At 46.5% G+C, this 15219-nt stretch overlaps 1 protein-coding gene across 1 annotated transcript in view; it reads right to left on the reverse strand.

The window, feature by feature from the left end:
* Window positions 1–5532: 5532 nt before the first annotated feature.
* The window catches only part of arhgef18b (rho/rac guanine nucleotide exchange factor (GEF) 18b), a 35472-nt gene continuing 25785 nt past the window's right edge, over window positions 5533–15219 (reverse strand). The window contains exons 24-31 of the mRNA XM_013914275.1: window positions 15157–15200; window positions 14759–14895; window positions 14560–14607; window positions 14161–14442; window positions 13884–14033; window positions 8847–9174; window positions 8261–8404; window positions 5533–7868 (exon numbers count right to left, since the gene is read on the reverse strand). Of these exons, the coding sequence (XP_013769729.1) occupies window positions 7579–7868; window positions 8261–8404; window positions 8847–9174; window positions 13884–14033; window positions 14161–14442; window positions 14560–14607; window positions 14759–14895; window positions 15157–15200 (1423 nt within the window). The 3' untranslated portion in view covers window positions 5533–7578. The remainder of the gene's footprint in view (window positions 7869–8260; window positions 8405–8846; window positions 9175–13883; window positions 14034–14160; window positions 14443–14559; window positions 14608–14758; window positions 14896–15156; window positions 15201–15219) is intronic.

Raw genomic sequence — 15219 nt, forward strand, 5'->3', positions numbered from 1 at the left:
GCAAGTGAGCAAACAGCAGTTTATTGTTGCCGACCATGATCAAATCATCTCACGCTGCTTTCTTTAGCATGAACTTAGCATGAATGTACTGTAGCCTCTAACAGAGCACCTTTGGGCTGCGGTGAAACAAACTAATGTGCAGCAGCTGTGAGATGCTGTCAGCATGGAGCAAAGTCTCATTGGGACTCCTCGTTGAACCAGTAACACAAAGAACGAAGAACCAGCAGGGTGGATCTGGACGTCAGGTTTTTGTGAGCGGGAGAAACCTTCAACCTCATGTTTCACCCACTGAAACGTCCAGATGACCAAATCCACATTTCTGAGTATCTAATAATGTGGCCTCTCATCCACTGAACACACTGTACACTGCAATAGCTGCGCCCTTTTTACACACACTCTCCTCTTATTCAGCTATTTATCAATCAAATGTATACAAGTCATGTATATGTCGTGTCTACTTCTTACTTAGTGTGGTGTCTGTCTTTGTTACTGTTTCTGCTGGAGCACTGTAACCAAAATAATTTCTCCAATAAAGTCTTCTGATTCTGATAAAAGCAATTAAACAACCACATGAGCGCTGATCATCACTGGCTCTCTGATTTCCCCTGAAGCCTCTGACTAACTGTGACAACAGCAAATGTCAGGCTGAGCCGGGCGACGTGTTTTTCAGGTTCCACCGGATGTGCTGAACAGTCCAGGGGAACAAGACCCCGGGGGCGCGGGAACGACTCCGCTCTGTTTGCTCTGAAGCCTGCCCCCCCCTCATCCTTTTTAAAGCCCTTCTGATGATGCTCAGACAAACTGACACCAACATCTGAACCAACCATCTAGATAAGTACTGCTTGTGGTCTCGCACTGTGCCCGAGCTTTAAATTACACGCCCTGCTGTTACAGCGGTGTCAGTTTTCTCATCTAATCCTTGGTAAGATAGCAGGTGCATTTCAGACTAAACATTGTTTGTAGTCGAGCGCAAATTTGTCTTGGCGAAACTCAGACACGACAACACGAGACTCTGATGTTTACGCTCCTCTTCAACGGGCTGATCTGTGACAATGGGGGCATTCATCACTTCCTCATATGGCGTAATCGGCACTCGGGCACACGGGAATAAAACTGGACCAACGAGACAGTCGCCGGGCTGTAGCTGACTGCAAAATGCAAATCCTGTGAGCACAACGGGCGAGTCAGCACAGAGCACACTTCCTTTATAATCCATCGGAGCCTTTTCGATTCACCTGAGGCGTCTCTTCTAGCAGAACAATAGACCTCCACCTGATCTGATTTCTACCTGGCGTAACCTTTCACCATTCCCCCGACACAGGGACCTTTGTTGATCCCAGATGAAGGATCAGATCAGGTTGAAGCAACAATGATTTTCATTCATCTGGAGCAAAACTTTGCTTATACACATCGTGCTTTACAGCTCGTGAGAAGACGTACAGGCACACAAGCTGTTGCAGGCCAGTGACCTTCACTGTTCTGCTCTTTATCACTGATAACAGTCAAAACCCAAAATACCGCATCCCCCACAAGCTTCCCTTTCCCAGAATGCACCACATCCTGCCAAGAAGGTTATGTAAGCCAAATCTGAAGCAGCCTTGGCTGAGAGACATGTTTTACTGCTGGCTGTGTTCCTGTTATCACCTTGGGTGTTTGAAAAGAGGACAGAGAGTCTGCTTTGTGTCTTTTCAACAAGAGGATCCTTGTGTCAGCCAGGAGCGACCACGAAGCCGTCAGATAAGCAGCACATTCCTTCATAGCGTTAGTTTCAAACACAGCGAGCAGGACAACGCTGAGGATGCAGGTTTAGAAACACTGCGGCTGACAAAGGAAACGAAAAGGTCACGAGACGGTTTGGGGGAGAAGCTGAAAAATGTTTCGGCACAGTGGACCACAAACTGGTGTTAATGCTGCTAGATGTGCACATTTACATGATAAGAAACCATTTCAGAATAATGTTCCTCGATGTAAAATTGTGATCATAATATCACCAGACTCACAATGTGGAGAAATCTCTGTGTGCAGGAGACGAGGCTGGAAATGAATAACGGATGTGCCTCATTCCCTCCGGCACGACTGTCGCTGCATCCACAGATAAGCTTAAAGCAGCCACACGTGAACACGGTCGTCACTGAGGAGGAAAACTGTTCTGTGGTCAGAGGACTCAAGGTTGGAAATTCCTTTTAAAAACATGGACGCCACGTCCTCCAGCCTAAAGACGAGAGACACCACCTGGTTTGTTATCAGCTCCCAGTTCAAACGCCTGCATCTCTGTGGTCTGGGGGTGGATTAGTGCCTATGGAATTGACAGCTTGCACATCTGGAAAGGCACCATCAGTTCTGACAGGTATATGCAGGTTTTACAGCAACATGCACCAACATTATGACCACTGACGTGAAGAACACCGATTATCTCTTCATCGTGGCACCTGTTAGACAACTGTGATGGCCAGACGACTCTCCAAAAATGCAGCTCTGGTGGGGCGCTCTGGGTCTGCAGCGGCCCAACGAAGGAACCAGATGAACCAGTGTGAAGGCAAACCACACACGTCACCACCAGTAGATTCACCTTAGTTTACTTTGCAGTCACTGCTTTAATATATTCTACTTATTGTTCAATATTGTTTCTTTATTAAATGTATTTATTTTTCCATCACACCGCCCAGTGTTTATATGGCGTGCACACATATTAACACTGCAAGGTCAACGTTCTGTTTTATGTTAATGCATCTTTGTTTGAGTTACCTGCTGTCTGGCAACGTGCTGGGAGAGCTGAAGAACCACTGACAGCCTAATTGGGTGAAACCACATGCTTCATGGGGGGGTTCATGCTTGTTTAATTGTTTCGTATTAGTGGTTCATACGGCAGTTCCCCTGTGTCACTTCAGCAGGTCAGTGTGTCTTATGTTTGTTTGAGGTTTGTTAATTGTTATTCTGAGTTTAGTTTATTGACTTGACCTCTTTTATTGGTCTGCCTGTTTAAGTTTTTTGGCTTCGTTAAATATATTTTCATATTTTTGGGTCAATAAAACCCTTTTTTGAATTAAACCCTGGTGTTCTTTATGCTTTACTGACAACCAGCAACGGCTCACTGATGGGCCTGATTACCACCTACCTACTGAACCACTGCTGCAGACCATGAACAACCTTTCATGGAAACGTTTTCCCTGAAGTCTGAACTATGTCAGCGGGATAATGTGCAGTGCCTCAAAGGAAAATGGTTCAGGAATGTTTGAGGAGCAGAGATGAGTTTGAGGTGTTGACTCGGCCTCCAAATCCCCCTGAGCTCAATCTAATCCAGCATCTGTGGGACGTGCTGGACAAACTAGCCCCGCCTCCCGACTTATGAGCGAATTTCTTTCTTAAAATGGTAAATTTTCCTCAACAATTTAAACATCGGATATGTTTTTCCCCCAGTTATTTACGGGAGAGAAGACCTTAGAGCAGCTTGAGGGAAATTGTGAAGCTTCATTTCTTTTATTATAAAAACTATTTTGCGTTGAAGAAAAGCTGATTTGTTTGTATATGTTCTCTTTGTTAGAAATCAATATGTGACAAAATGTGGGGACTCTCCACTTAAGATGATGTAATAATGCCACAGCGGCGGTGGAGAGGAGGCAAATTATTTTTTGAGTGATGACAACAAAAACATGACTCCAAGTAGCCATGATGACCTAACGGCTCATTCCAGCAAGCAGCGCACTGAACAACAACCACAGCGACGCAGAGTCCATCAAACCAAGATTAGTCTCAGTGTTTTATGAGCCCGCAGGGATGTTTGTCTGCACGTCTGGGCTCTGCGGAGCATCTATTTGTTTAACTCTGCGGTGAGAACAGGCTCTGACTCCTGACTTCCTGCAAACAGCATTACATAAACCGCCTCCGAGCTGTGAATCAGTCGGGCTGAGATGGATTGGAGGCGCTGGATGAGAGAAGGGGGAAGAAACAGGGAGACAGGAATTGGGCAGAACAGTGGAAGGACTGAGACAGAAACAAAGGCAGATTAAAGTGCAGCTTCCCTCCGCAGGGGAAGCAGCCTGGAAAAATAATTGTCGAGAGGAGACAGAGGAAAGCCACTAATGACAGCAGACAATAAAAACTGGCCGCTGCTGCAGCGTCTTCCCAGCCAGAACGACAATAAGGGAGGAGCTGGCGGCCCCGCTGTTAGCGATGTCCACCAAAGGATAGAACAGCCTCAACCGCAGCACCTGAATAGATCCTCGTCTGGGAATAGACTGTTATTAAGTCGTCTAAACACAGGGTCAGTAACACCGCCGCGGCACCTCCGAGACACTGGGAGATGGCACGGGTGCCAGCTAATTGGGTGGTCAGGATTATTTTGACGAGCAGTGAATAAAAGTGCGTATGAGTCGGAATTATACGCTGCACGTGCGCAGCCAGTAAACACAGTGCGTGCTCGACAGCAATGATCCAAACGCGCGGCACAAAGAGGACAAACAAAGCTAATTATTTCAAGACTTTTTATTACTAAATGTTTCTAATTCAGCAGTTTGTGTCCGCAGCTCATTCTAACAGTCGCAAAGTGAATAAAATAAACGGTACAAAAAAGCATCAGTTTTGCTTTGTGCTACAAACGTCATTAGACACTAAAGTTCACATGACAACAAAGACGCATTCTGAACATTCATTTTCCCTTTCAAGTATGCTACTATCCAAAGTGACTAGTGTAAAGTTGGCAGAGGAAATAAAACAAGTATTTACACGTTACAGGTCCAACAAATGTGTCAAAGCAACAAATGCATTTCAAAATGTTTCCACCGTCCACAGGGACGCCACCGACCGGCCTCCACGTTGGAAAGCAGAAACGAGACTACAGCGAAGCAACGTTTAAGACTCGAGTTGATCCACGAGGCAGCCTTCATCTCCCCGCTGAGGTTTCGTTAACGTCTCGGACCTGGAGCAGAAGCGAAGCACTCGAACGCGAGCAGAAAACAGAAATGCAGACCGAAGGAAACGTCCCGAAAAGCTTAAGTGGCTTTTTCAGCTGAGATGATCTTCATGATGGAGTCTCACCTGTTAAGTAACCACCAGAGTAAGCTGGCTGATGAACCTGTGAACTTGCTTGTTGTGCCAAACTCGTGAGCGTCAGTCCAAAAATACAAGAAACGCACACACTACATATCAGGTGAATAAAAATGTAAATAATCATTTGTGACTAAAGCGATATTTGAGATGAGGCGGCACATGAGCTGTAGCTCAGGCGGTAGAGCAGGTCATCTACTGATCGGAAGGCTGGTGGTTCGATTCCTGGCTTTACTACTAACCCCAATGCATCCATCGGAGTGTGAATGTTAGAAAGCACGACACCGAGCCCCGTCAGCTGAACGCCTCTTTGGTTTAACCAACTGAAACAAGTGGATCATTTCATCCATGAACTCAGTGAACCTGCGACCAGAGAGCCGACAGGCAGAGTACCGCCGCTGGTTAAATACCTTCATTTACACAGCAAATGATGAACGATTGTGATTTCTGCCAAGACTGCATTCAGGAAGGTGAAACAGTACCAGATTGTACATACACACGTGTGTAGTTTAAGTGTATATACAGAAATACACATAACGGACACATGTAGGAGGAGGGCGACCAGCATGTACAATAATATACACAAAAACCTGCTCCTAGTCGAGGCCGTGATCACAGCTTCAGACACCAGCTCGTTTTGGATGAACAAACTCTGACGTCCACACGCGTGCAGAGGAACAAACCACAGCATAGCTGTGCCTCCACAGCTGCCACAGCATCGCTCTTCTGTCAGGCAGGCACAGAGATTTAAGACAAGGCTGATGAAACGTCTTCAACAATAAATACAGAACACAGTCAACAGAAACTCAAACCCGATCGGGCTAAAATGTACCCGCCAGGTTTTTTCTTATAAACTGTAAAGTCATCAAAATGAGCTCGAGTGACAAAAACATTTCAAAAACAGATTAAAATTTCATTAAACCTAAAAATAATAATAAGACTCACGTGGATTGAAATGGAAAATAAAGAACCTTTAAGCCGCTTCATTCCTCTGTGACCGTTTATCTCAAATTCTGATATTGGAAAAGCTGAATGTGACCTACAGCACGTTTTTACGTCTGCGTCAAACAGACACTGCTGATTGACATTTTTCCTCCCCAGACAGACAGCAGAGGACACGGCTCTCCACTGTGTCCAGAGCATCTCTCTAGCTCTGTATATATGGAATATGTCGGGCGTGTGCGTCCACTCAGAGAACCCGAGTTGCAATGTAACCAAATGCAGTCAAGAATCCCTGTGCAGCCTGTATATTCCATATATATGGAGCTGGACAGGTAGTCTCTTTACTCAGAGAACCGGGGTTATATTGTAACCAATTGTTCTATTTCACGATATATTTGATACTTTTCAGTATCTGAAGCCCACATCCTCTCTCCTGAAACCGTTACGCTCCAATAGGTTGTCTTGTTTTTCTATTCAGGCTACTGACAAGAAAACTACAGCAGTTTAAAGATTGCTTTTAAAATAGCTTCCAGCATGAAATGTACAGGACACCCACTCGAGCTCCACTAACAAATGTTTCATACTGATGTGACTCATAAAGTGATGATGGGGGGCGGGGAGGGGCTTCCTGCGGTGAGACAAACTCAGACATCTGCAAGTAGCTTCCTGAATAAGTATAAGTGGAAAATTATAGCCTTAAAATGAAAGCTGATGCTAATAAGTTTGTATTAGTTATGTTTCAGAGTCAGCAACAAACGGAGCGTAAAGATGGGAGAGACATTTATTTGTTGTTATTCAACACCCAGCGTTCGGGGAAAGAGTTGAAACTATGTGACAAAGATTGCGAGTTTGTCTCACTCTGCATGAGTTTCATTAGTTGCACAATTAGCCAAACTCCCCCGGGGTTGAAATGAAGTAACAGGACGCGACAGCTTACACGGCTTTCATAAAAAGAGGAAAAACCAAGGACGTAATCAATAAACACAATTAAGACAAATAACAAAATGAAAGGAAGCTTCATCATTTTAACAGCTGTGCAGTCAGACACTACACAGTTTGTCCGTTCGTCCATCAGTCTGGGCTGAAGTATTTACACTGTGCAAATGAAACATCGAGCAGACAGTGTTAGAGTTTCTTTCACGTGGTTCCAGGTGCCGTAAGATCGCCGTCGCTTCCCCGACTGTCCTGATTTCACTCCTTTCAGTCACGTCCTGGTTCAGCTCTCACGGATAATGTCTTTGGATCACTAAAACTTCATTTACACCTTTTTTCCACACTCCTTTGTTTCCCCAAAGGTCTCTCCTTCATGATTCAGCCAATTAAGTTTAGATATAAAACTTAAATAAAATAAGATTAAACGATTACACTAATACTGGCAGTTTAGGGCCAGATGAGGGTTATTAAAAACAAACGCCGTCTTTCTCTCCATGTGAACCACAGCAGCCCTCCTCCCTGCAACAAACCTCCCCAGCCTTACTGAAACAATGCGTCTGCAGTCACATGATCGCATGGAAGGTGCTCTTCGGGATGGGCCTTATGGTTTAATGGGGATGACGATCAATCCCTGGACTGGTTTTTTCCTCTATCGTAAGTTCAGAAGAAGATGACATCCTCCTTATTGAGGTCCTCTGTGGTGAACTTGTAGGGCGGCGGCAGGCTGTGGCTGAGCCCTTGAACCTGTGCGCTGGGATTGAGGCTCTGCGGCTGCACGGGGGAGTGGAACTGAAGAGCGCCGGTGCTCTGCGAGTGGGGGGGTATGATGGGAGGCTGCAGGGAGGGTTGAGGATGGGACTGTGCAGGAGGCATGGGGGGCTTCTGAACATTTGGAGGGTGGGAGGCAGACTGGATGTCTGGTCCAGCGTTGTCTAGAGAACTGGGCTGATCTGCAGGAAAGGCAATAAGAACAAAGAATTATTGCAAACACAGTTATTCACAGCAGCTCGATGCAGTCGGGCTTACTCATACAGGAATGTAGTCACAAAATCCTGCCAGAGCTTTTTTCTTTGTAGCTGCAGCAGAGAGGATTAAAACGTCTGTGTCAGCAGCACCGCTTGATATTAATCATACATGAAACTGATAGGTGTTTACACAGGGTGAGGCTGGGCATGCAGACTTCAGAGAGGAATGTGACTGGGTGGGGTCAGGTTTGCCCAGGTGGAGAACGCAACTCTTTTGTTTGCATCTATGAGAACCAGGATTAATAATGCAGCAGGCAAAGACGGACGAGAGCAGATTGTGTTTGAGTTCGTCGGATTGAGCGCGTGCACAGCGATACCTGCATGGTGATGCTGGGTGTGCGACTGAGGAGGGGCCAACATCGGGACCTGCTGGTGGGGGCTGACGGAGCGCTTGACCTTGTGGGCGTTGTCCTCTTTGGTGGAAAGCTTCAGTGGGAGCACCTGCTTCGTGTCCAGCGAGGCTGCGGGGAGACCGAGCGAGGCTGCGGGGAGACCGAGGGAGGGGACAGGGAGCAGAGAGATCAGATTAGATGAGGCCACTGTTTGATAAGCCTGACCCAGTGAGGACTGCCATGTGATTCTAATGAGACCGATCAGGCCGAGCGCAGGTCAGGCAAGAAAATCCATTAGAGAGTCTGCTGCACTGATTAACATCACCTACGGGAGGGAGAGACTTAGAGCCTAACGGCCTACACCCAGAGTGCTTTGCTCAAAAAGCACCTGAGCTTTACAAACTGCTTTGAGTAAACAGTCTCTCACGAGTGTGAGCGAGAGACGACCCGCACCGTTGTCACCTTCCTTGGTACCTTTCTAAACAGGACTGCACTGTATAGTATTTAAACCTGTGGCCATTTAATATCAAGTCTGCAAGTGCTGGAATTTCTGATGATCCCGGCGCCTCACCGGTGCTGTCGGTGCGATGCGAAGCTTTGCCGCTCTTGCTTCCTTTCCCTTTGCTGCTGTTGATTGCTGCCAGCTTGGTGGGGATCTGCTGCTGAACCCCGACCGGCTTGTGCAGCTGGTTGGTGGTGCTGAAGAGATGGAGCGGCACCTCCGTCTTTAGCGGCAAAGTCGAGGAGCCCGTCTCACGTCGCGCTATCACCTCGGGACGCTCCGGATAGTCGGCTTGTGCCACGGACATGCTGCCACGCACCAGCGGCTTCGGAGGCAAGTCGGCGGACCCGGAGGACATGAGGAGATCTCCATTTAGACTTCCAGAAAGGGGAGCCACCTGCAGGACAGGAAAGAACGGGTTATTCTTAAGGTGGACTTTTAAGCTCAGTCTCCATATCGATGCGTCGATTCAGTTTAGAATCACAGCTGCAAATGTTTGCACAGCCCGTGTGTGCGTGTGCATGAGAACAACTGCAAACAGCTGCAGAGAATACACAGATCGCACGCCATGAATCGTCTGCCCTCTGTAATGGCAGGGCGTCATCAAATCTGCTGAGGCGCTGGGTATTTACGGGCTAAAGAGGGAATCAGAAACACATTGGGCTCTTGCTGAGCATGCATTTTGGTACATCTGGTGCGAGCTTTTGATTCCCCCCCAAAGCTGCTTGAGGACAAAGCGCACAGAGACACAGACACAGAAAATCAGAAACATAAAACCCTTAATAATCCGTGCGCACACAAAGGCGTGTCGAACAAAACGAACAGGACTGCTAAACAAGCAGGCGAACAGGAACACGGCTCCGGTGACATGAGCGGATAATAGGAATCGCATTTTCCACTTAATTACTAGAAGGGAGGAAAGACGATCTGGAGGCCGAGTCAACGTCAGCGTCCGAGCTGCATTCAGTGAGACGGATTTCTGCAACAATGCAGTGATGTGGTGTTTGTGTTAACAATCCCACAAGTTTCATCGCCACAAAGGCTCCTTTCAGCACACTTTTGTAAGAAATACTACACAACCAAACTTTGCTAATCCGCCTCTGCAGCGCGGTGACCCAGTTATGGTGGAGAATGATATTTATCTGACATTATATAAGAAGTCAAAGAACAATGGCCGACTACAAATCAGCCAGAAGGGGTTAACTCTTCACCGTCCTCTTACGTGATAATGATGATGATGATAATAACAGACAGGAAATCTTTGGGGATTACTACGATGGTCTTAATTATAAAAATAAACGAACAGCCTTCCTCTAAACGGTGTTTAATGTTGTGCAAATATCAACATCAGTTTCTCTGTGGCATCAGCCTGTCTGCGAGCAGTCCACGTGCAACATGATTGATGCTGCTGCTGAGCACTTCCTGTGGCGATGGGGAACGCCTGACTGAAGGCAGACTCATCCGAGCGCTCTCGTGTGCAGACTGTAGCTTCCTCTAGCCGAGACAGTGAAGGGGCCCTCTGTGGGCGAAGTCTCCATTCATCCTTTCTTGACCCCTCGGTTTTGCTTCTTCTCCGTAATTTTTCCTCTTTCGGCACTCGCTCATCTCGGCACACAGATCCTTCATTGTTCCCACAACAAGGTGATCTGCTTTAAGCGACGCAAACAGCAGGTTTCCAGGGCAGTAAACCACGCACGAGCTGCCGAGCACAAAGAGCTCTGCCTGACAGCACATAAACAATTAGCACTGGCTGCCTTCCAGAGGGTACTGCTAATGCTGGGTTTGGACTAGCTGATTACAGAGCCAGGTTCCTCTCAGCCTGCATATTCCCATATCATAATGTATCCACGAACCCTGCACAAAGACTTCTATATGCTGACAACACCAGCTCGGGGCTTTTAGCCGGGAGTGATTCATGTGTTGAACAGTGACGTTAAAAATGTTTTTTATGGTTAATTTGCAGCTGTGATCCAGGCTGAAGTCACGAGATTAGCAGGCAAAACACGTTTAATCCAAAGTCAAACTGCACCTAAGTAAATCCTACAGTTCCTGAGTGTGGTCCGACTCAGAGAAAGCACCATGGTGGAACACGGTGTTTCACAGCAGCTGTTATTCATGCCACAAAATTATTAGCCAACATTTCTTATTAATGCCTGATGAATCTTTTAAGTCTCGCATCAATCAAAAGATCAAACATTTCCATCTTTTCCACTCAGCACAAGTTTTAGACTTCAGTCGATTCTCTACAAATAACAAACATGTGGAGGAACTTTAACCCATTTATGACGTTTCAGTCACTCGCCGGCTGCAGAGGAAGAAAGCAGCCGTGTCTGTTCTCCTTACACCAACAATGATCAATACACTGCAGCTTTATCAATAACATGTCACAGCCTGTTATTACCTTAAAAATCCTCATTAATCCCAAAAAAGCAACTTTCTCCAGTAAAAGTACTTTGAATGTAAAGCAGTACCTTCCTCTCTCAGAGCAAATGATTCACTGGGAGTAATTTGCTAATATTGTGGTTAAAGACTGAGCAGTACTGCACACAGCGTACAGCTAACAGGTGGGAATAGCCACAGTGGCAGATGGCTCAGAGAAAATATCTGCCCTCGAGCGCAGTGCTCAGCTCCACAAAGCAACTGCTAGCAGCTGATTATAGAAGAACCCAGAAACAGGCCGTTAGGTTTCTGTGCACATGGTGAGGTGTTGATGAGCGTTTACTGCGAGCTTCACAGAAACACACTGAGACCAAAGCAATTAATATCAGTCTGGAGGCTAAAGCCAAAGAGCAACAAGAACTTTTACTTTGTTTGTTCGTTTGCAGACTTTATGTTTTAGTCACATTTGTGTGTCTTCACATAAAGAAATCAGAGAGGATCTAAATAACACTGCTCACTCTTAGTTGCTCCTGTTGTCTCGCACGTCTGCTCGTGAAACAGCTGGTGCATGGAGCAATTTGGCCAACTGTTTCTTGATCATGTTGTTTACGTTCACTTAAACCTAGAAATCGAGATGTAACCTCAGCAACGCTTGGCTTTTATGACCTTCCAATTACAAGAGTACTGAACAATCAGACCACAGCCAACCCAAATCCCGGGGCCAACTACGATCAGACGAGATAACACAGATCAAAGAGGGAAAAATGCTCTCTTCAGTCAGAACATGTCAAAACCTGCACAGTTGTTGCTCACGTATGTTAAGAAATGCGCACACAGAAGCATGTCTCTTTTTATGAGTCTAATCAAAGCTCTCTGCGATTGCTGATGAGTCCTCATTTTGGTTGGTGGCAGATAAATGTCTGTTGATATCAGCTTGGCCAGGAGCCTGGAACAGATCCTGCGGGTGTAGCTAATGAAAAGACCGTTTGATGTGTTTGACACAGAGGGAGAAGAAACCACTTCCAAATCTCTCCAAACAACAGCCAAGAAAGTCCCAGCCAACAGCATAGAACTGAAACCCACAGACGCTGCACGTATGTACAAAATGCACGCACAAAGACTGATTACATAGGTTGTAAGTGTGATGTAGTTCAGGTCTCATCTTGCAGTTCATGCAACAAACTTCACAGAAACCTTTTTCACCGTCGCCGAGGCCTCTATAATTAGAAGAGGATTACTCATGACAGAGGATTAGGTCAGTTCACCCAGAGGCTCTGCTGCTTCATCAGAGGGGATGTGGTTCTCCTGGAGCCACTGAAGTACTCCAGATATGACTCACAGTCAAAGGCCTCTGCAGCTTGTAATGAGATGATAACTGCAATAATTCACATCAGCTGGTTATGTTTGTGTACATCCTGAGTCTACACTCCCGTTACTCGAGGTCTGGGGCATTAAAAAAGGTTCCTAACATGAAATCTGTGAGAATGCACGAGGGCAAAGGTCACCGTGTGAAGCTGAGCAAAGTTACAGACGATTTTAAAAAAGGAATCCACAGTTGCAAAAGAGCTCTGTAGCGCTTTCTGGGACGTGTCTGGGCGTGAATGAACAGCGTCGTGTCAGCTGACAGTTAGTCAGCATGGTATGCAGGCTGGAGACGCTGGCCAATCAGCAGAGAGGGACTTATGACATAACTATAGATTGCAATCAGACAGAAATACATGCACCATGTAACAGCACCAATGGTTTACAGACTTGAGTAATTGCAGTCCAGTGACGGTGAATCACTGTGCTGCAGTCAGAGTCATCACAACATCATTGCAAAAAGGCAGCACGCACATGGTGTGCGTGTAGCTGGTAGCTTTTCACATTCACGCTGTAATATTAGTATTTGAAATTAGCTTTAGGTATTTCTAGAGGCTGTGAAAGAGCTTGAGCCAACACATCGCACTGTTACATAAATCATAACACTTTTTCAGGTAAGCAGGAACCAGAGCGTGCAGTGAGTCCCGGGTCTGCGCTGAGCTGTGTCAGAGTGAATGTGGCGGCGCTCTGTTCATGGATGCATAAAGCTTTGCTGTATCAGCTACAAATGAACGAAGTCAATTCAAAGTCTGTGATTCAGGCGCTGATTATAAATGCTCTATCCACTGATATTTTTTTTCTTTGACAAACAGATAAAATCTGTCAAGACAAAAGTTGCCGGTGCACACAGACACCCCACTAAGCTGTAATTGGTTGTTGCAGACCTTTGAAAACACTAAAGGCTGATATTAAGTAGCTCCTTGACAGATTTGTTAGCATCGGGCATGAAATTACAGTCTCTGTCTCAGAACTGCTCTCCCATGAAGCTCACAATGCAACGCATTGTAGCGTAAGGAGAGGAAGCATAAGCAAAGACGAGAGCGGCTGGGGGGTAAGGAGATGAAGCACACAGAGGTGTGTTTTCAACCGTCAGTGTACCATCAGCCCGTCTATGACACCGATGCTTCTCCCACTCGTAGGAGACCCGATAAGCAACTAAAAAAAGGGTCCCGTGGCAGCTTCTTCATGTTTCCACTTCAAAGTGATGAAGAGAGAAAGGGCACACGGACACACTAATGAACCATCGTGCAAAAGCGAGCACAAAGAAATTAAATGCTTCAAATCAAATGCATGCAACACGTGTGAGCCCGTAATACATCATAACAATAACAACAGTGCATGTGGCCACCAGCATGGGTGCCCCACCTCAATGGTCTTCCTCTTGATCTTCTTCTGGTGTTCCAGGCGTTCCTTTTCTTTCTCCACAGCTCTGGTGGACTCTCTCAGTCTCTCCAGGTCCTGCTGGTACGTCTCCCTCTGCATGTCCAACTCCTCCTTCTCTTTTGCCAGTTGCTCCTGCGCAACAAGAAGTGATGCTGCAGCTTAGGCTTTGTTAAATATAAGCTCAGCAAGTTTAGTCTTCAGCAAACAGAAAGCCAAACGTAACTGTCCTGCAGCTCTTAGGTAACAGAGAGCACCTCACCTCCGTCCTCCTGCACTCCTCCTCTCTTTGTCGTAGCCTGGCCTCGGTAGCCTCCACCTGCTGGCGGTGCCTCTCCCTCTCCTTCTCCCAGCGCTGCTGCTCCTGCCGGTGCTGCGACTGCAGCTTGTGGAGGCTGGCCAGCTCCTCTCTCTGCAAGGCCAGAGTCCGCTGCTTCTCCTGCTCCAGGAGCACGTTCCCCTTGTGGCGGCCGGGCAGGGAGGCCCGCTCCGTCAGCGAGGCCCGCTGCAGCTCGATCTGACTGTCCTGCTGCGAAACGATGGCCTGAAGAGACACACGAGACCAGGTGAAACAACAAAAACGTCGCAGACGATGATGAGCAGCTGAGATGTTATTACATACTAATGCATTTCATTTATAGAGTCAAGGGCAGACTTTCACCTCCAGACTGTAGAGCCTCTGTGAGAGCATCAGCACTCTGTCAAAGAACTAGAGTGCAAAGAACAGACAAGGTCAGCACGCTCAAATATCCACAACACAGCATTTTACTGGGTTAATAAACATCTCATGGCTGCAGCAGGCACGACTGCGAGCATCAAAGCTGACGTTGTTGTGTAGCTGAGAGATAAGAGGCGCTTACTTCAGCCTCTGGGAACGAGTCGGACCAGATGCGATTCCACCGGGCAGGAAAGCTCTCGTCGACCTGAGCGAGAGACACACAGCGAGCCATCAAACTGCAGTGCTGCACATCACGTACAGTACAATATAAAATAGGACCTCAGCACTGAATTATTTAATTTCAGTTTAGTAGAATTAATTTTGTGAAAAAATCCAAAAGTGATTCCAGGAAACAGCCGTGAAAAACGAATAATAAAGTTTAATAAAAGACGAGAACCGAAACGTGTGAGGTATTAGTTCAGAGCACTGAACTGAAGTCTGCTGGCTCTGCTGTCCAGGAGACACATTTACTGGAATCAAATGAATGTTCAGAGAATTTGTTTATCGAGGTTTCATCTATGTAGACACAGATGAAGTCACCTGCAAGCACGTGGAAGTTTCCAGAGGACTTGCTCTGGTTCTTACTATTTACAGGAAATAACA

This window comes from Pundamilia nyererei, unplaced genomic scaffold (genome assembly GCF_000239375.1).
Source record: "Pundamilia nyererei isolate P.nyererei 1_Seehausen unplaced genomic scaffold, PunNye1.0 scaffold00183, whole genome shotgun sequence".
NCBI classification, from domain to species: Eukaryota; Metazoa; Chordata; class Actinopteri; order Cichliformes; family Cichlidae; genus Pundamilia; species Pundamilia nyererei.